The sequence below is a fragment of the Coenobita brevimanus genome, chromosome 47, assembly GCF_032717465.1.
Source record: "Coenobita brevimanus isolate Jiangsu-jjx chromosome 47, ASM3271746v2, whole genome shotgun sequence".
NCBI lineage: Eukaryota > Metazoa > Arthropoda > Malacostraca > Decapoda > Coenobitidae > Coenobita > Coenobita brevimanus.
Window position 1 is genome coordinate 3,836,631 of NC_137000.1, and position 22,714 is coordinate 3,859,344.

Below are 22,714 nucleotides of genomic sequence, written 5' to 3' on the forward strand. Positions count from 1 at the left end.
GCCCTTATCCCTACCCTGTGGCGGCGAAGTTGACCCAGAGCTGCGTCATGATGGCCCTAACCCTGAGGTCGTCGGGGCGGGTGAGGGGGAAGAGGGAGTAGAAAGGCCCACCGGAGAACAGGTACAGTAGCTCGTCTGCGTGATTCACCCCTGCAAGGACATTACACCAACTGAACACACAGCAAGCAATAACAAACTATGAAGAAAAAACAAACAAAAAAACTGGAACAAACAACAAACTAAAGCTGGCGTCACACTGGACCTTTTTTCTCTCGTGGTTTGCCAAGCGCCGAGCATTTGCTGGCGAGCAAATGAACAGTATCTCCACACTCAACAGCCCAGCCGTTTTCCGAACAACGAGCATAATCACCAGCAGCAGCCTAAAGTAAATGAACAAAGCTAGAAATGGCGCCAACCGGCTCTGATACACGGACCGTCGCAAGATGTGCAGCTGTTATAGCAGTTTTAGGTATTCTCCAGGAACTGCAGAAAAACAAAAAACGTGTGGGTTCAATCATGACTGAGAAGAAAAGGTTCAAAAGGAATAGTTCGTTGGTATGGTCCCACAACATTGGATATTTCCTCACTTTTTCCAGTAATGAATGTATAATGAAGGAATTCCACATTATACGTTGAGAGGAACACTTTTGGGAAGGCTTCCGATGAGTTCTTTGGTGGAGGGCGGCCATTTTTCTTGTTTACATCCGGGTCACTTGCTGCTCGCCTGACGAGTTGCCCTCCGTCCAACCGGGGAGCACCAGCCACCAGCCGTTGCTTGTGAGAATGCCCTTCTGGCCAGCAAATGCTCTGCGCTTGGCAAACCACGAGCGAAAAACGGTCCAGTGTGATGCCACCTAAAAGCAACTGAGTATAATGCACGCAGAAATGCAAATAAGTATAGGGCAAACAAACAGTAATGAATATACATCAGGTAATGCAAACTACAGTAACTGGGTATAGGGAATTATAAACTATTATAACAGTATAAAAAATAAACAGTAACAGAGTACAGAACAAACACTAATAAACCACCGTAACTGAGTATAGGGTATACAAACTATGGTAACTAGGTATAGGCCAAAGAACCTAACCAAGCAGCAGTAACCAAGTATACTACACAGTGAGTATTCTGGGTGAAATAAATTATATTGAGCGGAAGGAAAACAAAATCTAGTAAACGAGGAAGGGCAAACAAACTGAAGCACGTATGTAGGACAAAAAATCTGTTGCTTCATTTAACCCTTCCAGTTCGAAAAGTCTCCCCTAAGCTGGAAAAAAAATAAATAAATAAATAAAAAGCAGTCTGAGGATGGTAGAATGAAATCTGAAATACATCATCAGATGGAAAAGATGTAGTAGAAGGAAAACAGACTCACAATGCTTGCCAATAGTGGGATTCATCAGGTCTGCCACGGAATGCTCACCCCTGTGCGTTAACTCAAAAATGTACACCTTCCTGTTCGTGTTTCGTGCGTGGAGCTGGGCTGTGAGGTCGCTTGGAACACCGAAGGCGTAGTCAGTGAACATCTGTGGGAGTAGACGTGACGGCAGTGAGAAGTCCTTCATTAAACAGCTGAGGGAATCTGAGACGCTGGTAACAGTATGCAATGAAGGAGCAGGAGGAGATTATATAAAGTAAAAAAGATAATAAGAGAGGAAAAGGTGCTTAGATTGTGAGAAATACGAATGTCGGGTAGGTAGGAAAAGGTGCGTAGATTGTCAGAAATAGTGAAAACTTGGAAGATAAGTTGAGTTCATGGACAGCGCGACATCTAGGACGAGTGTAGAGTCCCGGTTAATATTTCCTTTGTAATACTGGGATGAAAAACTAAGACCACAATCAATTACTGTTATCTGGCTTTGAGACTAATTAAAGGCTTAGCTAATCTCTGGAGCTAAAGAGGAACCCACATGTTCCGGCGCTGTGCAGTTGGGTAAAGAAGCTGCGGCTCCACTCGTGAGCCAAACCTCCCTGTATTTTCTTGGTGATGTGCAGTCTACCACAAAGAGGCACCGGACGCTATACAATGTATGTATGATGCTGTACCTGTGGGACGGCCCCGCGGAAGCAGTTGCTTGTCTGTGGTCGAGGGGTCTGCGTGGTCTGACAGACCGAGGTTAAGCACAACAACAAGAACAACAACAACTGGCGACAGCCATATACTATACAGAAAATATATTATGACAGATTAAATGCGAGAGAAAGAGAGTAAGAAGTGCAAAGATGTATACGTAGATTATTAAATATAACGAGTAAATGAAGCGAGATATATAAAAATGACTGAATTGGAATGTGAATATAGCGATAGAATATGAAATGCCCTTTAGGGTGCTGCAACACTTGCTCGAAACATGTGCTGGCAACATGTTTCAGACTTTGCCTGGAACAATGTTACAGACATGTTTGAAACACTAGTGTCTCGAACATGTTGGCAACTCTGCTGGAATCATGTTGGTAGCACCGGTATGGATAAGGCTTTGAGCTGCGGACATAATTTAATATAACACAGCAGTAGACCATTACCAGCGACCGCGATACCATTTCAAAATCTGTCTTTAATATCCTGAAGAAATCACGAAATGATGAACCATCCCCCACTTGCACCGGTAGCAGTTCAATGTCATCTCTAACAATGTCATTTACAAAATGATGTCTACCACCATAGGAGTTGGCCTAACGTGATGGACGCACCCAAAATCGCCAACGAGCACGTACTTTTTGTCCCAGCTGTACTCATAATAAAACCGTTGCGGCTGCGGCAAGTAAGGTGTCCGCCCTCATCGCCATGTTGCTGGTACTGTCTCTCACAAGTCTGGACCACACGACTACTTCATCTTTGTTTCGAACATGTCAGTGACTTTCTCGAAAACCATGCTCGTGACATTGCTCGTAACACCCTTATATAGACAAGATCATAGGTGGGACGCTGGCAAAAAATTTCCCTTCCTAAGAGAGTCAAAATCATTATTAAGAGGAAGAGATGTAGGGTGAAGAGAGCAATATTACAGTAAGCGTTGTTCAAGTTATAAGTAAAATATATTTGGCCTTTCCTGAGTTACAAACCATTAGGCATGATTCTTTTCTCTGTCATATCTTACTAGTAACAAATGAGAATGTGATGAAGAATAATATCAAATGCTGCTTTATTATACTACCTGCGTTATTTCTTCAGTGTTCGTTTCGTCCACTTTCACACCACCAAGATAGTGGTTGTAGATCGCTGTGGCAATGGCAAGGTTGGTGGAGGAGTTGGTGGCAGAACTGTTGGTTGTAGAGTTGGTTGTGGTGGCAGGATTGAGATTATTCAGCATTAGACTGAGAGGGCCGATCTCCTCGAAATTATTAATCAGTTCTCCCCTCATCTCCTCACTCATGTACAGAGCTGTTGAATGAGGATAAGGAGACTAGACACTTACCTAGACACTTACAAACCCCTTGAATCCTACGACATGTTTTTCATTCTTCTCTCGCTATTGAAAGACAGTTTTGTTCAGCTTCGGAGAGACTTCAAACAGGGGAGACTAAATACTTCACCCAATTACCTCTTTAAAACAAAAGGTCTCTCCAGAGATGAATGTAATCGAATGAAGGTAGCAAGAATAAGCAATGAAACACGTCACCGTACTGAAGGAGATAAATAGACAGGACAGTTTCTCTCATTACTTTGCGTCTGTCATTCGCCAAGCGAGCTAGGCCCACAGAGAGAGAGAGAGAGAGAGAATGTTATATTATGTTACATTATTATACCTATTGTTCGACGAGTTAATTCAGCTTATAGGAGAATTTTGATTGTGAATTGGTAGATCTACATAAAACTTAAATTCTCTCTATGAATCATCACCATATATCATCATCATCATGTTAACCATCATTATCATCTTTATCATCATCATCATCATCACCATCTTTATCATCATCATCATACTAGTATTCCTATGCCCCGTCCCCTCAAGTTAACATGATAAGAAGCAATTAAATATAAGCGTGAAGACCAATAAATGAAGTTTGCAGTCACAAATGCGATAGAGTATGCGAGAGACCAGCAATGAGTGAGAGACCAAACATGGAAAAACGAGGAACCAGTAACGAGTAAATGAGGAATCAGTTATAAGTGAGGGAGGGACTAACCATGAGTAAATGAGGCAGCAATCATCAGTGCGGCAGGAACCAAGTATCTCTAAGAAAGGGTCCGACTACTGGTAAATAAGGAAACAACAAATGAGGAAGAGTGAGAGACCAACAATGAGTAAGTGAAGAACCAACCACGAGGAAGTGAAGAACCATCCATGAGGAAGTGAAGAACCAACCATGAGTAAGTGAAGAACCATCCATGAGTAAGTGAAGAACCAACCATGAGTAAGTAAAGAACCAACCATGAGTAAATGAAGAACCAACCATGAGTAAATGAAGAACCAACCATGAGTAAATGAAGAACCATCCATTAGTAAGTGAAGAACCAACCATGAGTAAGTAGAGAACCAACCATGAGTAAGTAGAGAACCAACCATGAGTAAGTAGAGAACCAACCATGAGTAAGTAGAGAACCAACCATGAGTAAGTGAGGAATCAACCATGAATAAGTGATGAGCCAGTAATGAATAAGTGCAGAAACAACCATGAATAAGTGAAGAACCAACCAAGAGTAAGGAAGCCCCCGTCATGAGCGGTGATCCCCGTCATGAGGTCGACGCTGTTGTGTCTGGCGTCACGCACCATCAAGTGAGGGGCGGCGGGAAGAAAGTCTCCATCGACGCGGGGCGCCAGAAGAATTGGAACTATGAACCATCTCTGTCAGTATAATCGACCGTAAGCACTTCTCTCAATTCGTTGCATTTTTTCCCGAAATAATTTCAGTAAAAAAACTAAAAAAAAACAGTGAAAAAGTTCAAAATAACAAGTAACAAAATTGAAATCATCATCATCATCATCATCATCATCATCATCATCATCATCATTTTGTTCCCCGCCTAAAGCTGGGATGAGGTAGGATCCAGAAACAAGGGATGAGAAAGTACAAAGTAGGAGAACTGTCAACAGCATGCCCAAGGAAACAGGTGGCACATTTTTTCATAGGTAATTAAACTCCTCGAATTCAAAGCAGTTAATAAAAACTTAATAACTACTAAAAAGCTAAGAATAATCAGTATCAACGTAAATTTTAGCGAAGACGAGAGCTAGGACATTCTACAGACAGTCTATGACCTGGGTAGAGTTGGAGGTATCAAAGTATTATACCATTAAGAAGTTCAAAATAACAGTAACAAGTTTAGAATAATAGTAAAAGGGTCAACATATCAAATAATAACCTCACGATAACCATTATAAAGATTTAAAAAATAGTACCAGCATAACTAGCTGTGACGAGGGCCAGGATTTTACCTCGGGAGTTACATTGATGCACTTTAAGCCAAGGTTTCAGTATCATAACGAAAAAGTTTGAAATAACTAATAAAAAACTTAGCCTAGTTATTAATAGGGACAATAGCCTTAGAGTGAGCCGATTCTTTATGCTCCATGACCTAGGTGTCGAACTGTTGCACCAATAAGCTCATAGTTCCCTGTCAGAATGAACACATAAAGCAGAGAACTTTACAATAATTGGCATGAAACCTAATTTATTCTGTTAAAACCCCAAAACAGTTAAGAGAAATCAGAACTCAATTATCAGAGGCTAAGATAAAGAGTACCAACGTAATATTTAGCAGGGAGGACAGCCAATTCGTGAACCGGGGCCTCCTGCAGACACTCTATGATTCTTGCTGAATCTGAGGTGTTGGGGCAGGCCAGGGCACGGGCAGTCTCCAGCGCCACCTCCCTGTGTCTCGCGCCCAGAGCAAAGGCACTCAGGGCAGTGCCGGACTGTAGAATGGCTCGCGCGAAGAGTCCTGAAACGGATTTCATCACCACAGCTCGAAGACTTTATTTTTGCTTCATGCTTATCACCTCCAGAAGATTTTATTCATCTTAGGTTAGACTTCGAACAAGAGAGGTTAAATATTACTTTCAATAACCCCCTCACAACCTGAGTTCTCTAAGCTAATTAAAATCACCTGAAATAGCAAGAATAAGAGTATTTCTATCTATCTATTGCCAGATGGCTCAGTCCCGGAATGGGTGGCCATAAATGAATGGCCTCCATATTGCCCTCCCCTCCTCCATCCATTTGATCTCGCTCTAACTCACAATCCCCTCTGGCATATGCCTCTCCACTCCGTAAAAAATCCGTAATCGAACTGAAAATCCTAATAATATTCCCATAAATCTGCAAACCTGCTGACTTGGGTGAGAGAACATGAAGGTGTGTGGATGAGGCCCCAGAACTCCCGCCGAATAGCGTGACGCGGGTGGGGTCGCCGCCGAAGCGACGTATGTTGTCCTGCACCCACTGCAGTGCTAAGGTCTGGTCCTTGAGCCCCACGTTACCTGGGGCGGCTGCGTCTTCAGTGGATAGGAACCCTGGGAGTGAAAACAATGTTAACAGACAAAATCCATTTTACTCCCTTTCGAAATGTATAACTCCAGTGTTTGGCGTCAGTTGTCTTATCCGTTTATAGGTACTGTCTGTCTATACCAGAAGCATAAATCCCTAAAAGGGTGGACACAAACAAACCACCTCAGTGTTATCCTGTTCTCCCCCATCAAGCTGCCCTCTCTCTCTAGGTCACTTCTCCCTCCTTCATATACCTCTCCTCTCCATCCCTCCATCTCATTTCTGTATATTGCTCTGCATACCGCCAAACAGTTCTGTACAGCGGAAGAGAAACCTCTCCTTATCTCTGTTTTAAGAAAGTACAATTGTGCTCTTAAACTTATATACAACTTGATCTCATTTCAACCTCCTCATTATCATCCTAATCCCATTTCACCGCTATTATATTTATTATCATTATCATGCTAAGCTCACTATATCATTGTGATTCTGTTTCATCATCGTCATCATTTTTATTTTATTAGTGTTACAAACGGCGGTAGGTGGGGGCAACCACCTTCCCCATACTACATGTGGTGCTGTCTTCAGATGACTCTGAAATGAACTGCAAACCAAATTATCTTCTTCAACCTACGATTCATCTACTACGCTGGGTGGTAACCATCGAATCAAATGACGCCTAATGGTCTAAAGGAATAAAACACTCTAAACGGACGATACCCGCAAGTGTTTACATACGAAGGGTGGTAGCCATTTGTTGCTTATATAATACCACCTAAAGGCTGGTGTGGCTGGTCATCCTCGTCTTCAGTATCAAGACTGGTTTAGACAGGCCAGACTCCATACGCTCCGGATGGAGCAGAAAAGAATTGGATGATGGATGGATAGTTACAAATGGACGATTTCATTCAGATTAGGAAGAATCTCTCATGAAGAAAGGGTTAATGGAGATCAACTTTAATCCTTCACTACACGAAGTCTCTCCTCACATGAATAAAATCGTCAGGTATAACATCCATCCATCCATCATCCAATCCTACATTGCCCCATGAGGAGCGTAGGAGCCCGGGGCTATGGCAGTTGGTCCCGACATTTAAGATGAGAGTGGAAGAACAGAATTTAAAAGACGTCATCCTACTATAGTGGTTACTCATAACAGTATTATCTGTAAAGTATATTTTAAATTACTGCTGCATGCTTATCTCGGTATTATCGGTTTCACAGTTCAGTTGCCAAAATAACTTGATTATTATAACACTCTGTCTTTTTAGCAATCTATTTTGCTTGTTCGATTAACCTTCCAGTGTAAAAACAAGTGGTGCCAGGCACAACAAACCTCGCCGGACAGCAGTTATTTTATTGCTGGTAAATACTAAACCAGTACTTATATTTAGTGTAGATAAACAATATAAGTCAAAGATAGCGGCGCAAAAGAAATGGAACTTATTTGTAAAATTTGCCATAACGAGTTCCATTGTTGATAACAGTAAAAATCTCTTTAACTTCAACTTCTACTAGCCCTGAGAAACTCCTTGACCTTGCTTTTCATTTTTCAGTCTGGAAGACAGTTAGATATAATAAAGGCATTCAGTTACATTGTGCGTTGAGTTATAGCCGACTTATAGCCCATTTGAGGCTTCCTATATCTTGATAATAGTAAATATTTCTATCATCATCCTGTTTCGAGTTATGGCTCCGAGAATATCTGTGACCTTGAGTTTCAACTTTCAAGGTCACTTAAGGTCAAAGGTCATGGTACCAATTAAAAACCCATATGGGACTTCCAATATACTGATAATAGTAAATATCTCTCTATCTTCAACCAGTTTCAAGTTATAGCTCCCAGAATATCCACGACCTTGAGTTTGACCTTTCAGGTCAATAGGGTCCAATGTCATGGTACCAATTAAGAGCCCATATGGGACTTCCAGTATGTTCATAATAGTAAATATCTATCTGCAACCAGTTTCTAGTTAAAGCCCCCTGAATATCCGTGATCTTGAGTTTGACCTTCCAAGGTCATTCACAGTCAAAGGTCTTGGTGTCAAATGAAAGCTCATATGAGAGTTCCTGCATGTCGATAACAATAAATATATCTTCAACAAGTTTCAAGTTATAGCCCTCCGAAAGTCCGTGACCTTACTTCGACCTTTCAAGGTCACTCAGTCACCTTCCAAGTTTAATCACTTCCTTCTGACCAGTGCCCACATTTCTTGAAAGTTCCATGTAAGATCATTAAGCAGTTTTTCCGTACTGTTGCTAACAAACAAACAAACAAATAATGAGTCTCGATCAAAAGTAGTACCTCGCCGGACTCCGTTCTCGGTGGGGTGATTAAGGAGACAGACAGACAGACAGACAAAATAAATTTAGTTACTTCTAGAGGACACTTCCTATCTCGCAAGTGAACAAAAATTTCAAAATCTCTCTCCGTTACTCTTCCTGAAATACCTCAGTGCCCGAATGACAGCAAAAGTGTATAGTGACTGACCCAAAGCGCCAAGTCTGAACTGCGTAATTACAAGGACGACGGGGTGGTTCAGGAAAACGTGTGGAGGGAATTTGTTTGCAGAACCACCCTCGTACGAGCCGCCATGGAGGTACACAAGCACAGGCAATTTTCCTCTGCGCACCTGTTGGGATGATTAGATGGGGTTAGACGAGTGTTAGATGGTGTTACATGGTGCTAAATGAGATGGAGGACATGTGAGGGGAACATGCTAGCGGAATCTCCCACATATCCACCACAATGAAGGAGCACAAGCACAAGCATCTCTCCTTTCTACATTTGCTGGGATGGGGGCATGGTTAGATGGGGTTAGACTTGGTATAAACGATGTTACATGAGATGGATGAGGTGGATATTTGGGGGGAACATATTAGCGGAACCTCCCACATACCCACAGCCATGCCGGAACATTAGCACTGGCATATCTCTGTGTACCTGTTGGTGGTGCTGGAGTGACACAATTTCACGTGGTAGTACTGATATAACCTTGTGGTCGCACTGCCCGTTTATACTAGTTTCTCATTCTCTCGCTGTTCCCCACAAGAAGATTGTTGTGCTGCAGGAGGACAGCTTCAACCTACAGTATACTGAATTCACTTTCCAGATGAACCTGGGACTACAACTAGTGCTATTAGGACACCTGTTGGGACGAGGGCGTAGTTAGAGGGGTAGATTTAGCTCCTCTGCTTTGTCTACCTACTTCTCTCGTAATTCCAGTGATACCATTCTAACTAACAGTTTCCAACACTGTCTTTATTGCTATAATTTTATCTAGGCATATATGATGTGCAATTAACCCCATCAGTCCGATGACGTATCTTCTAATATTTTTTTCTTCTTGCAGACGATTTTATTAAACTTACAATAGTTGTGTAGTAGCAAAGGAGGTAAATAATGGCTATATGTAACCCATCCAGTTCGAAAACTCATTCAAACTTTAAGTCTCTGAAAACAGCAAGAACATAATTATTAACACGTCATCGGACTGAAGACTAAATTAACTATATGACCGAGTTTACTAAATATACCGTCTGATAATTCACGTGCCATTGTGCTTTCTCTTCCTTTGTTTCTACATTCTAATTTACTTCTTATTTTAACTGTTTCACTCATATATCGAATTATTTAGTTAAATTCTTGATAGCCTAAGCCTACTTCCACATTACTTTCTTTTTACCAAGCGGAAACTTTTCAAACTTTTCAAACTTCATTAGCCCCTTTACTAACTGAAATAACTAAAAATCATCTAAAGTTGCAAACTATCATAGTACTGAGGCAAGAGTAAACTACTGTACTCTTTTCACCTTAACTTGGCCCAGATTTTCGTCCTTTGGGAGCATATATCATGTAGCGCAGTGGCAGAAAAAAACAATACTATGTGTCCATATCTTTTCCTTAGCACTTCCTCGTGACTTGCACCATATTTTGGCGTTGATTTACTGATACCTTCCTACATGAACTAAATTGACACCTATCCATCTTGAATGCTGAGCTGTTACAGGAGATTAACGTAAGAACAATGCGGAAGTCACAAGGACGTGCTGTGGATAGGACATAGAGCTCTAAACTTATCGTATTCTGCCACTGAAATACGTGAAATTCGCGGACAAAAAAGGACGAAAATCTCCCCATGATAAGGTAAAAGAACTAGTATCCCCTCCTGAAACCACCGCAGATGATTTTGGATTATATATGAAAAATTTCCCAGGTACTTGTAACTGTAAACTCTCATCCCTTTTCTGTCCAACTCTCTAATGCAAGAGTTAACCGTTACTCCCAGTCTTTCATTTATGCAACAGGTCAGCTCTGGAACTGTCTCCCTCTGTCTGTATTTCCTGCTGCCTATGATCTCCAGTCTTTCAAACGTAGTGTGTCCAGGCATCTCAAAATGATCGGATCTTGAATTTGGCTCTCTATTGTATTTTGTTTTTCTCTTGGAGGGAACTGTTACTGCGGGCTCATGGCCTTTGGTTCCTCCTTCCTCGCATTAAAAAAAAAAAATCTCTCGGGCGCTAGTAAATTTATTATTATTATTATTATTATTATTATTATTATTATTATTATTATCCTTATTATCATTATTATTACTACTACTACTACTTGTGGAGTGAAGACATTGAGGTAGAGGCAATCCTCAGAACCAAACACGTCCTCCTCGTCGGGCTTATCTTTGGCCTCGGCCACGGTGGGAGATATTTGGATACAGGGATCAGGTTGCCAGCTCCCGTCCCTCACACCCACCCACCGTCTGGCTTCTACTGGGTCCTAGAAGAGAATGAATATGGAGAGTATGCAATGAAAACTAAAAAAAAAAAAATACAGGGATTAGGAAACGAAAGTGTATGAGGCGAAAAAGAAGAAATATAAGAGAATAAAAAAGAAACGAAGAGGAGTAGAAGTAGTAACAGCAACCCCATTCTCATCTGGATGTGAATCCAGTGGACAGCGGGCTGAAGCTGCCTATCTTTTGCTGTCCACCAAAGGAGGAAAAGGAGGAAAGTGAGGAACATCTATATAATCTCGCAGGCCCAACACCCGGCAACATTGGCGCCACCACCTAAAGGCATCTCTCTCTAACCCCAAAAGAAGATGAACAGCTCCATAAGAGAATCTGACAAAGTATGAAAAAACTATAGAACTGACAAAGACAAGAAATAGTCTGACGAAGGAAGAAATGCACTGAAACAACCGTACTCCTCTCACCCACCTGAAAGCGCAGCTTTCCCAAGGGCGGCTCAGCGTAAGGGATACCGTAGAAGGAGAAGAAGGGGACACCCATCTCCGAGTACTCCCTCACGCCCCTCACCACACCCTGCCTCGTCAGTACCAAGGGGGGGATTTTTCTTGCTTCTGCGTGTATCTTGTGAAAACCTGTGGCGAGAGCCAGGCCAGCCATCGCCACTAACACCGCTACTGCCATTACGAGCCTGAAGAAGAGAATGGTGTGTTTGTGATGTAATTGTTCTAGGATTTTAATATCCAGATAGGTAGATAAATTAACAGACAGAGGAGGACAGGCAGATAGATAAATAGATTAACAGATAAACAGATACAGATACATTTATTGACTGAGACCGACAGACAGACAGACAGACAGACAGGCAGACCCAATATGAAACAGGTATGTAGCCATGGACAGATCGATGATGAGGATGTGATTTTTTGAGTTGCTGTGAATGTGACACTTGCTTTGAAGTTCTTAATACACATAATTCACTCAAACACACACACACACACACACACACACACACACACAAAACACACACAAAGCAACTGTTATGTGAAATAAAAGAAATTTCAATAATATTACACTTCCCAATCACGTATAAAACTGAGGAACACATTAAGTAGTTGAGAGGATGAAGCACTCTTAATCAGTGCAATAACAGCAATTAGAATATAATAGCACAACAATTTTACAAGAAGTCTGGAACACCAACAAAATGCTTACTTTCCCCGAATCACACGAAGAAGCAGCTTAGTAAAGAATAATAATGTTATGCAAAGAAAAAGAAACAAAAAAGAGATGTGGACTAAGATCCCAAACCAATCAGCTACGAATTATGCAAATGCAAGAGAATACCCCTATATCAACCTTTTTCTATATATTTATACGCGCTTACGTATAAGAAGAATTTAGCGCAATATACAAGCTCAGTAACATCAACAGTACATTCCTGTTTGTAAAGAATGAAAACATATCCTTTTACTTGACAGCACTTCTAAATTAACTTTTTTTTTTTCTGACCTTTCAAAACCGTCTATTATCCACACCTTTAATCAGTGAACAGCCTTCTTAAAACATATTTAGCTTTCTCTGTTTAAAGTATTAAATGTAATTAAAAAATGGTGATACTTAGCAACATCCCATCCATGTACCAAGGTTACCTGTACTTACCAAGGTGAGATGGAGATGCGATCAGGGACGAGGGGACGAGAGTTGGAGGAAGCGGCAGTGTCTTTCCTCCCAGTCACCTCCCTTTTCCGCGTTAATACTTCCCATTCTCTCTCCATGGCTGCAAGGGGATTAGGCTTAAACTTCTCTCCTGTATTTGCATTTTGGAACTTAATCTCATTTCGGCACTGGTGATTTTAATTACGAAAAAAAAATCCATGCAGTTACTTTGCAGTCACTGTGGAGGCAGAACGTGTATATATTATTTTGCTTTACTCCTGTTGATTTTATTAAGTAGAAAGACTTTTTACACGGTTAAAAAGTTGAACTTATGACGAGTGAGAGAGAGAGAGAGAGAGAGAGAGAAAAGGAAAAGGAGAAGGGGAAAGGGAAAGGGAAAGGGAGAGGGAAAGGGAAACAGAAAGAGAAAGAGAAAGAAAGAGGAGGAGGAGGAGACAGACAGACAGACAGACAGACAGAGTGTGTGTGTGTGTGTGTGTGTGTGTGTGTGTGTGTGTGTGTGTGTGTGTGTGTGTGTGTGTGTGTGTGTGTGTGTGTGTGTGTGTGTGTGTGTGTGTGTGTGTGTGTGTGTGTGTGTGTGTGTGTGTGTGTGTGTGTGTGCGTGCGCGCGCGTGCGTGCGTGCGTGCGTGCGTGCGTGTGCTTGCGTGCGCGCGCGTGCGTGCGTGCGTGCGTGTGCTTGCGTGTGTGTGTGTGTGTGTGTGTGTGTGTGTGTGTGTGTGTGTGTGTGTGTGTGTGTGTGTGTGTGTGTGTGTGTGTGTGTGTAGACTGGGAGAAAAGAAAGAACCATAGGTAACGTGAGGGAAGCGTGAGGAGAGGCCAGGGCACAGACTTATGCTAGTATCACAAGACCAGGCTTTTGTTGTTGGTAAACCTCCTTCACCTCTTTCCTTTTTCCTTTCTGTTCTGTCATCCTTCATATACTTCTGTCTCCTCTCACCCCTTAGAGCCTCTTTTCTCCCCTTCACCTCTGAGATTCCCTCTCACCTCTCCTTCTTCCATCCCTGCCTTTTCCCCCCTCTCATATGGCACCTCCTGCCCCTTCCTCTTCCCTCCATCCCTCCCTGTTGTTCTCCGTTCTCTCACCTTTTCTCTTTTTCTTTTCACCACCCTCCCTCCCCCTCACAGTCCTTCCCTTTCTCTCTTGCCCCACACCCTTATCCTTCCCCTCTCTCCCCTCCCCCTCCTTCCCTCCGCCTTTCTCCCTTCCCCACACCCTTCTTCTTCCTCGCCTGACCCCTTCTTCCACCTTCCCTCCCATCTCTTCATTCCCCTTCCCCTTTGCACCTTTACCTACGAGTAATACCTCGCCATTTCCTTTCATCTTTCACACAATCTCCCTCATACCTGTCTCCTCTCCCCTAATTCTCTTCCCTCCCCTAATCCCTTTCCCTTTCCCTAACTCCCGTCTTCCCCTTCCCTAACCTGTCCTCCTCCTCCTTCCTATCACATTCCTTCTTTTCTCTTTTGTCTTTCTCTTCTCCCTTCTCACCATTATTACCCTTTCCATCTCCTCGTTTATTTTCTCCTTCCCTCACTCCCATCTCGTGACCTTCCTCTTACCCTCCCACTTCCCCCTCCTCTCACCCCCTCCTGAAGGTCTCCCCTCAGCTCTCCCTCCTTCCTTACACTCTACCTTTTTCTCGCACCCCACATTTTTATACTTACTCCTCTTTATGGTCTAATAAATTCTCTCGTTTTCACATTTCTACCTCTGCCCCACTGGTCACCTTAATTTATATCTTTATTGGATCACATTCTTATATTTACCAATCTCTCTCTCTCTCTCTCTCTCTCTCTCTCTCTCTCTCTCTCTCTCTCTCTCTCTCTCTCTCTCTCTCGCTCATATTTATAACCTCCAACACATAAAATCACCGTCAAACGCACACAGGCACGTCCTAGCATTCACTCATTCAGAAGCACACACTCACACACCATTAAACACATTCAGAGTCAGCCATTGTCTGCAGAGCTTTTACTCATTAATACTCTTACAATCTTGCATTTGTCATTTTACTTATCCATTAAATAAGACGATGTCACTTTAAACTTTACTTTTAAAAATCACACGAACATGACTACAAATACGAAGCCGACAACCAACAGAAAAAAATAAATAAAAATAAAAACAGTGAAAACGGGATAGAATTAAAGGAATAGAATTAAATCTTTTCAGAGTCTCTTCATTGTAGGTTTTCTGTTCCAGACCACCTGCGATTTTTTTTTTTTTTTTTTTTTGATTACGGTGATATGTGGTAACAAAGGAGGTAAGGGAGGGATAGAAAGAGAGAGAGAGAGAGAGAGAGAGGAAAGGGGGAAAGGAGAAGAGAAGGAGAGGAGAAGGAAACGGAAGGGAAAGAGAAATAAAATGGAAGAAAGAAAAGAAGAGATAGCGGAAAGGAGACGAGGAGGAAAGGAGGAATACGGGAAAAGGAGAAGTGAAGTAAAGAAGGAAGAAAGGAAAAGGAGAGAGGGGGGAAAGGAAAGAGGAAAGTAAAGGGCACGAGACTGAGGTATAGAGGAGAACGGAGAGAGAGACAGGGAAGGAATGAGGGAGCAGGAGGACTTAATAGGAGACTGTCAGCAGGAGGCGAGGTCCAGAACTATAGACAGACCTAACTGAGAGGGAGGTGGAGGACTGGGGTAAGGGAGAAAAAGAGGGAGAGAGGCGAGGAGAGACCGAGAAAAGACGAGAGAAAGGGAGAGAGAGAGAGAGAGGATGGAACAGAGAAAGGGAGAGAGAGAGAGAGAGGAAGGAACAGAGAAAAGGAGAGAGGAAGGGAAGGAAGGGAGAAGGGTAAAGGGAAAAGTGGAAGAAGAGTGAGAGAGGGATAGAGGAAGCGAGAAAAAAAGGGAAGAGGAAAGGAGGAAGAGAGAGAGGAGTTGAGGAAAGATGAGAGTGAGGGAAAGGGGAGAGGGAGGGAGAGCACAGAAAAAGGGAGAAAGGGAAGAGGGAGGGAGGGCACAGAGAAAGGGAGAAAGGGAAGAGGGAGGGAGGGCACAGAGAAAGTGAGAAAGGGAAGAGGGAGGGAGGGCACAGAGAAAGGGAGAAAGGGAAGAGGGAGGGAGGGCACAGAGAAAGGGAGAAAGGGAAGAGGGAGGGAGGACACAGAGAAAGGGAGAAGGAGGACAGGGAGGGAGGGCAGAGAGGATTACTAGACGACTGAGCACATTGAGAGACCAAGAAGTATAGCCTTGACTGACCCGGGAGAGCACGGAGGGTCAGGATGCTGGGGACGACCAACACCATCCTAGCTATGATCAAGACAGCATCCCTTTCGCAGCAGCAGCGGCTAGACATCTTATTCGTGAGATATCGTTTTGAATTTTTGAGGTGTATGAAGTGTAATGAGAAAACTGGGACGAAATACGTAACGACCACCGTTTTACGAAGGAAGTGAAATGTGGACAAATCTAAAAAAAAAAAAAAAAAAAAAAATGCATGTAGGTTTTTTGTGGATTTGCCTCCGGTTAACGAATGCGTTGACAAATGCAACCCATCTATAAAAACCCGAATTCCAAGGTTTTGTAAGTCAGTGCCCATCTATGAAAAGCAGAATCTTAAATTTTTGCAAACTAATCTCCATTTTAAGGGACAAGAAGTGTAATTATAAGTTAATGTGTATCTCGTAACTCTGAAGGTGTAGATTTTTGTAACTTTATGATCGTTTTATATGTGAATTGAAAGGTTTTGCGTACCTACAGAACAGCAGATTCACATTAATGTAGCTAAATGGCAGTGTTAACAGCGAATTGATTGTGTTGCGTAACTAAGGAAAAGTAACAGTGTTAGGTAAATAAAATTATAGGAGAAGTGACGGTAAATCTTGCCTTGTAGTGACGACAGTGATATTTAACTGGTGGCATTTCTAAGCATTGGTGAGATACCATATCATTAGGTGTGATGACATCAAAGAATCGTCAACGTTTAACATTATACGCATATTAGGGAAGATCTCATTGAGCCAAGGGAGTAAGAAGAGGACTATATATCAGTTTTATCACACACACACACACACACACACACACACACACACACACACACACACACACACACACACACACACACACACACACACACAAACGTATGATAAAAGAATGATACTGACAAAACAGTAAGAGTACAAAGCTGAACAGACCACAAATAACTTCAGAATGGCAAACAGTATAATGTAAGGCGATGTAGACGTGGAACATCAGAGATACTGCATAAGGTACTTGTGTGAACATACTGGGTGCGGCGCTGGGGAGGTGTGTCGTGTTGCCTCCACCACGCAATGACACAGCGCCACACGAACCTACGGTAGTGTTATTACTTAGAAAGGTGCAATACAGGTGTGCTATATACTGTACTACTGCCGAGGGGGGCTGGCTAAGAGGATTACGGGTGTCGCATTATTACCGGAGAGAGAGAGAGAGAGAGAGAGAGAGAGAGAGAGAGAGAGAGAATGATAGTGAAGTATGAGCAAATAATGGGAGAGAACTGTCTGAGTGGAATACAAATCCGTATGAGGAAAAAAACACAAAGCGAAATACAATACTACTGAAAGTTCTGCGTCTGTGAGTGTGCTGTGTTAACTAGAAATGGTAAAGTGTGGGAAAAAAAGAAAGAATGTGAGGTAGAAGAAAGAAGGGAATAAGTGAGGTGTAAGAGCAAAGCATAAGTCGTGAAATGTTGGGGAGTTGCTTGAAACAGACGGCCTTCCCAGCAACCTTGTTAATAACGCTGGAATAAGCTGATTTAGTGCTTTGATGTGATAAAGTAGCGTGTGAGAAGTGAGACTAAAGCAAATAAAGTGACAACAAACTATGAGTGATATCCTTGTGTGCGGGAAGTATAGTTGTATATTGTGTAACTTATTTTCTATGAGGTGTTACTACTCAGATGAATACACTTGTCATTTGTCTGGCGTTAGCTAAAATAACATATAAAACACAATCTTTTTATTAACGGTTTCATGGAGACTGTTTCAAATATTTACCACTTTGACGGTCTCTCACTAGATGAACAGCATTCTCTGGTGACAATAACCACCAACTAAAAGTAACTGAACTGAAGGAGTTTAGTGTGCATAAATAATAAATGAGAACGCAATAAGTACATGTGAGTGACGCAGACTGTGAGATGTGCTAATGCTATGAGCAAAATGTGGAAAAGTATGATTGCATGGTGAAGTTTTTGTTAATTTAAAAAATATATATATATAAGGGTGATGCGAGTGTGTTAGTATCAATATGTTTTTGAATGAATGTTACAGAATAAGTAAAGCTGTGAGTCGAGTGGGTTACATTATGTGACGTGAGTGCAAGTATACATTAGTTAGTACCTGTGCCTGAGTAGTAAGGATAGAATGAGTAATGTGTGAATTGGGTGTTAGCTCATGTTATCTGAGTTCATGGATGAATATCAGCCTCTGTTTCAGTGTAAGTGATAGGTTGGGCAATGGCGTGAATGCTGGGTGTGAGGGGTTAGGTGTTATGGCAGAGTTGAGAGAAGTAACCTAAGTTCTCTTTCACTTCCAGGGTATTTTCTTCGTTCATCTCACTTTCACAGTATGGTAAGTGAGTCTTGATACAATTTCTTCTTTGATACTCTTGTTTTCCCTCGTCTTTTCTCATTTGCCTTCTTTCTTCCTTCAGCGCATTTCAGTCTTTACTTTTGGATTATTCCTGTCTCGTCTATTATGACTCAATGCTATAATTCTTTAGCGTTGATTCTTTTGTCATTTCTTCCATTTATGTTTGATAGACGCAGTGAATTGCTGAAGTTGTTTTCTTAATCACCTACATAACTCTTGTGAAATGCCCGTGTTGCTGAGTTATTATGTACCTGTTTGTGCTGTGATAACTTACATAATATTGTTTCAGAGTAATCCAAATGTTTTACGACTACTGAATGCAGAGTTATTCTATTCAGTGTTGTATGTTAAAGTACTATACTTTGTAGTGTTCCTTTAGTTATGCATACAGTGGCTTGTTGAAGTGATCTGTACTATGATACTGAAGCTATGCATGTAGTTTTGGGTGTTGTGTTGTTCAAGTGATCCATGCAGTAATGTGTTGGCGAGGTAAACTGTACAGTAATATTAAACATATGGATACTGGGGCGTGTTGTATGTTGAACTGATCTACAGTGTTGTGTGGTGTGCTTCAGGAGCAGCCTGTGCGGGTGTCTGCCACAGAGCTTCCTCCTGTATAATGGTCTCTTCCTCCTGGCCATCGTTTGGAGCCTACACCACCGCGAGTCTGAGGAACCACCCTTCATGGTGAGATAGGTGGCTGGATGGATGGATGGATGATGGATGGATAGATGGGTGGATAGATAGATGGATAGAAAGCTGGAAAGATTGGTAGGTACATACGTAGATAGATCGAAAACAGATTGGAAGGCAGAAGGCTGGTAAACGACTTATAGTTAAAAGATGGCAGGTAAACAGGTACTGTAGATGGCAGGAGGGAAACTGAGAACATCAGACCGGTAACAGACAAGTATGGCTTATAAGATGTTACATATACTCCACGAGTACACATAGAGGCAGTACATAGCTCCCCCCCCCACGCACATACTGTGAACACTACACATTAATTTGTTTCCAGCATATATAAGTATGTTACAAGATATACAGGGATATGGTAGACAGCACACAGGGAAGGGAGATGATATTTAGAAGATGAGAATAATGGAAACACCGGAAGCAAGAAAGTCAACACAATGCAAATTTAAGTACTGCAGGAGTGTGTGGACTTTCAACTAGAAAGTATATGAGCAAAAGGAGAGAAGGAAAGCAACCAGCAGATTTAGGTTGATAGAGGACAGGCAGAGAGGGGTATACAGGCAAATGGACAGGACAGGTAGGGATGGGTAGGCAAGCAAGCAGGCAAAGGATAAGTGGGGAAGAGTAGGCGGGGAAGAAGACAGAGGACCTGTAGGGAGGGGCAGATAGGCTTGCAGACTGATGATAGGTACGGAGGAGTAAGCAAGTAGGAGTACAGAGGACAGGAAGCGTTGAGAATGCAAGCAAAATGGTAGGCACGGAAAGTGACTGGAGGGCAAAGAGTGAGATAAGAGGTGATTGGAGTGATACGGCACGTGTGAGGCATCTGTGATTGTCGTATGGCCCTCATTTTGTTTTTTTGTCTCCAATTCTGTCTGTGTCTGTCTTTAACACAAACCTTCCACTAGAACACTTAAAGTTAAAAATAAACTGTAATTCTATCGCATGTGTCAAAATCGCACAACACTGGATGCTTCACTTTTTCTTTTCTCTCTCAGTAAGTCCTCAGAAATATCAGAATGAAACCTTGAGATTTTTTAAACCATTCTTGCTGCTTCAACTGAAACAACGGCAGCGATTAGTAGCTTTCTGAAGATAAGATGTAGAGAAAGAACCTATGCAACTGTTATACAAGACACCTTTAAAGACGGCACTGCTACAGAAGATTAATGATCCGTCAGAAACAGACAGAAGTAGAAGACGCAGTCACCACAATTTAAAAAAGACGAACACAGGTCATTAGCTTCTCTGTAGAACATATAACAGCTGGACAAAAAGGATAACAGAGTGGCAACACAGAATATGAACAGTCAGGCAGAGAACTAACAAGAAGATATGCAGTTCTTTGCTGCTGCTGCTGCTGCTGTTTCTGATGATGATAGGGAGGATGATGGTCTTAAAACTTCAAAATTATCTATCAAAATTGTTTGTACAAGAATCAACTATGATCCTCTTTTTTTTCTTTCAGGCGCTGTGCACTGATTTGCTGTCCATTATGTTTGACGTAGTGAACCTGTGCATCTTCTGGCCGCTACTCTCGAGTAAGTTCATATGTGAGATTAGTAGTCCTATTCTTCTCGTTAGCTTTGGAGACCTTCTGGCACCTCTACCATACGCATTTATTTCTGCATATAGCAAATGCGGACGCAAAACACAGACACACACACGCACACACACATACGTATACTGGCCCACTCACACGCATACACACACATAATACCCACTACATCACAATCTCACACCACTGCAAATCCTAGCCTTTCCTCCACACCACAAACCTCAACAATCCCCTTTTCTCCCTTTCCCCAGCCGGCAGCATGCGCTTCGGTGCTGCTGCTGCTGTTGCCAACCTCGCCCTGCGCCCCGTGTCGGCCTTCCTGCTGTACCGGGTCGTGCAGGACAGGGCCAGGGGAGAACCGGGAGGAACGAGACCGAAAACACCCAGTCTACCCTCAGGCTTTGGTGGACTTGTGGCCAGTACGTTAACGCCATTTTTTTTTACCATTTACTACATAGGTCTTTTTGTTCTGATTCGTACAGGAGAAAGAGAGGAGAGAGACAAAAGGAACAATTTGTATTTATTCTGTCTTCACGCTTAAGGACCTGTGGGCAGTAAATTAAGCCCTTGAACACCACTGGCTACTTGGATATTAAATTCAGATCACTGGTATTTCAGTTTCATACAGCTAGGTAATCACTGGCATTCAAGAAGTTAGTCTCTTGAATACGATGATATTTTAAACATTTATTCTGGCAACTTTAGACAATATTACGGATCTTACAAATGACATACAAGCTTTAAGTATTTAAGAGAATCAAGCGGCACACACAGACCTACTGCCACTGTAATCCTCTCAGCAGGTGCAGCCAGTCGCGTCACCTACGAGGAAATTGACAGACCCAGCTCCACCGCTCCCCAGGTTCTAGACCCCGAGACCGGCTCCACACCCACGTCCTCGCCACCACCACGCCCGCCACCACCCTCACGCACCAGCACCCTCGGCAAGAGCAAGCCCGCGTCACGGAAGGCCTCACTTAGTGGAAACTATTAAAGTATTGCTGTTTATGGCAGTTCCTCTAATTCATTAATATCTACGGGGCCTCGATGCATAACGACTAGTTAGTAACAGATGAAACAAAAAATAATGAAGTCATTAAGTGACAAAAAATGTCGAATTCGCTGAATCTCTGGTAAAGTCTGGAGTCTTCGGTAAAATCAAGAGTTAGTCATAAATTTCGTTTTCTATAGTGATATTTCCTCAAAGAAAATAGGTTCAGAGCTACCTTATGGGTAAAGTTGTATATAAGGGAACATCCTTGGCTATTGACCACTGGGAGAAATATCATAACTGAGGAGTGTCATGCACGGCAGTCCAGTAAAGCAACTTATTCTCTGTTTAGTTTTTATTACTTCCAAACGGTTTCATTCAGTTTAGTTGAGGCTTTTTAACTCCTTCTAATCGATGGCTTTTTTCTATTTTATTCTTGATCAATTCAGACGGTATAGGGGAGATCTTACGTATCTCAGTGATAGAATATTCTGTAGCTATGAATAACCCCTCCATTCTTACAAGCTCTTTCCATGCTGAATAAAATCGTCTGAAAACAGAATGAATTAAACACAACGTCATCGGACTAAAAGGGTTAAGCTAGATATGAGATATAGTTTCACTAACCCTTCACCACATGAGGTACCCAATTAAGGTCAATAAAATCACCCGGAAGCAGAATGTCAAAACAAGCGTAGACTGTCACCTGCTTCAAGGGGTTAAAGAGATCATTGGGTTCTTCAAGGTTTTTCATCGCTATTTGTCGTCTGAATGAGGGTAAAAAAAGACAAAACCTGAGTGAATGCTAGCGAGGTTGGTAAATGGTGTAGATTCTGATAAAAGCGATATAAAAGACTTTTCGTTATGATAATGTTACACTAGCAGCCAAAATACATTGTGCTCAGAAGACTTTTTAAACTGGAGGTAAGATACAGCCCTCATTAACTATATCACTCCTAAGCTATTTAGATCATCTGGTAGCAACTAGAACAGACTTAAACTTGGTGTCTCAGGACTTAACGTTCTAACTTCGGGA

At 42.2% G+C, this 22,714-nt stretch overlaps 2 protein-coding genes across 3 annotated transcripts in view; one reads left to right on the plus strand and one right to left on the minus strand.

The window, feature by feature from the left end:
• LOC145398915 (carboxylic ester hydrolase-like) overlaps positions 1–11,772 on the minus strand; it is a 45,452-nt gene extending 33,680 nt beyond the window's left edge. The window contains exons 1-9 of one of the 2 annotated variants that reach the window (XM_080271644.1): positions 11,648–11,772; positions 11,041–11,205; positions 8,923–9,064; positions 6,272–6,457; positions 5,693–5,886; positions 4,639–4,789; positions 3,157–3,383; positions 1,377–1,527; positions 15–150 (exon numbers count right to left, since the gene is read on the minus strand). In XM_080271644.1, the coding sequence (XP_080127770.1) occupies positions 15–150; positions 1,377–1,527; positions 3,157–3,383; positions 4,639–4,789; positions 5,693–5,886; positions 6,272–6,457; positions 8,923–9,064; positions 11,041–11,205; positions 11,648–11,719 (1,424 nt within the window). In that variant the 5' untranslated portion in view covers positions 11,720–11,772. The remainder of the gene's footprint in view (positions 1–14; positions 151–1,376; positions 1,528–3,156; positions 3,384–4,638; positions 4,790–5,692; positions 5,887–6,271; positions 6,458–8,922; positions 9,065–11,040; positions 11,206–11,647) is intronic. The other variant, XM_080271642.1, reaches the window with a different exon arrangement.
• A 3-nt stretch (positions 11,773–11,775) lies between these two features.
• Positions 11,776–21,681, plus strand: LOC145398992 (type-1 angiotensin II receptor-associated protein-like; the record flags this gene model as incomplete). The annotated part of the gene is made up of 7 exons (XM_080271721.1): positions 11,776–11,803; positions 16,125–16,162; positions 18,378–18,412; positions 19,009–19,120; positions 20,598–20,670; positions 20,939–21,106; positions 21,491–21,681. Coding segments are annotated over 7 exons (645 nt in total), but the record flags the coding sequence as incomplete, so codon positions are not given.
• Positions 21,682–22,714: the final 1,033 nt, after the last annotated feature.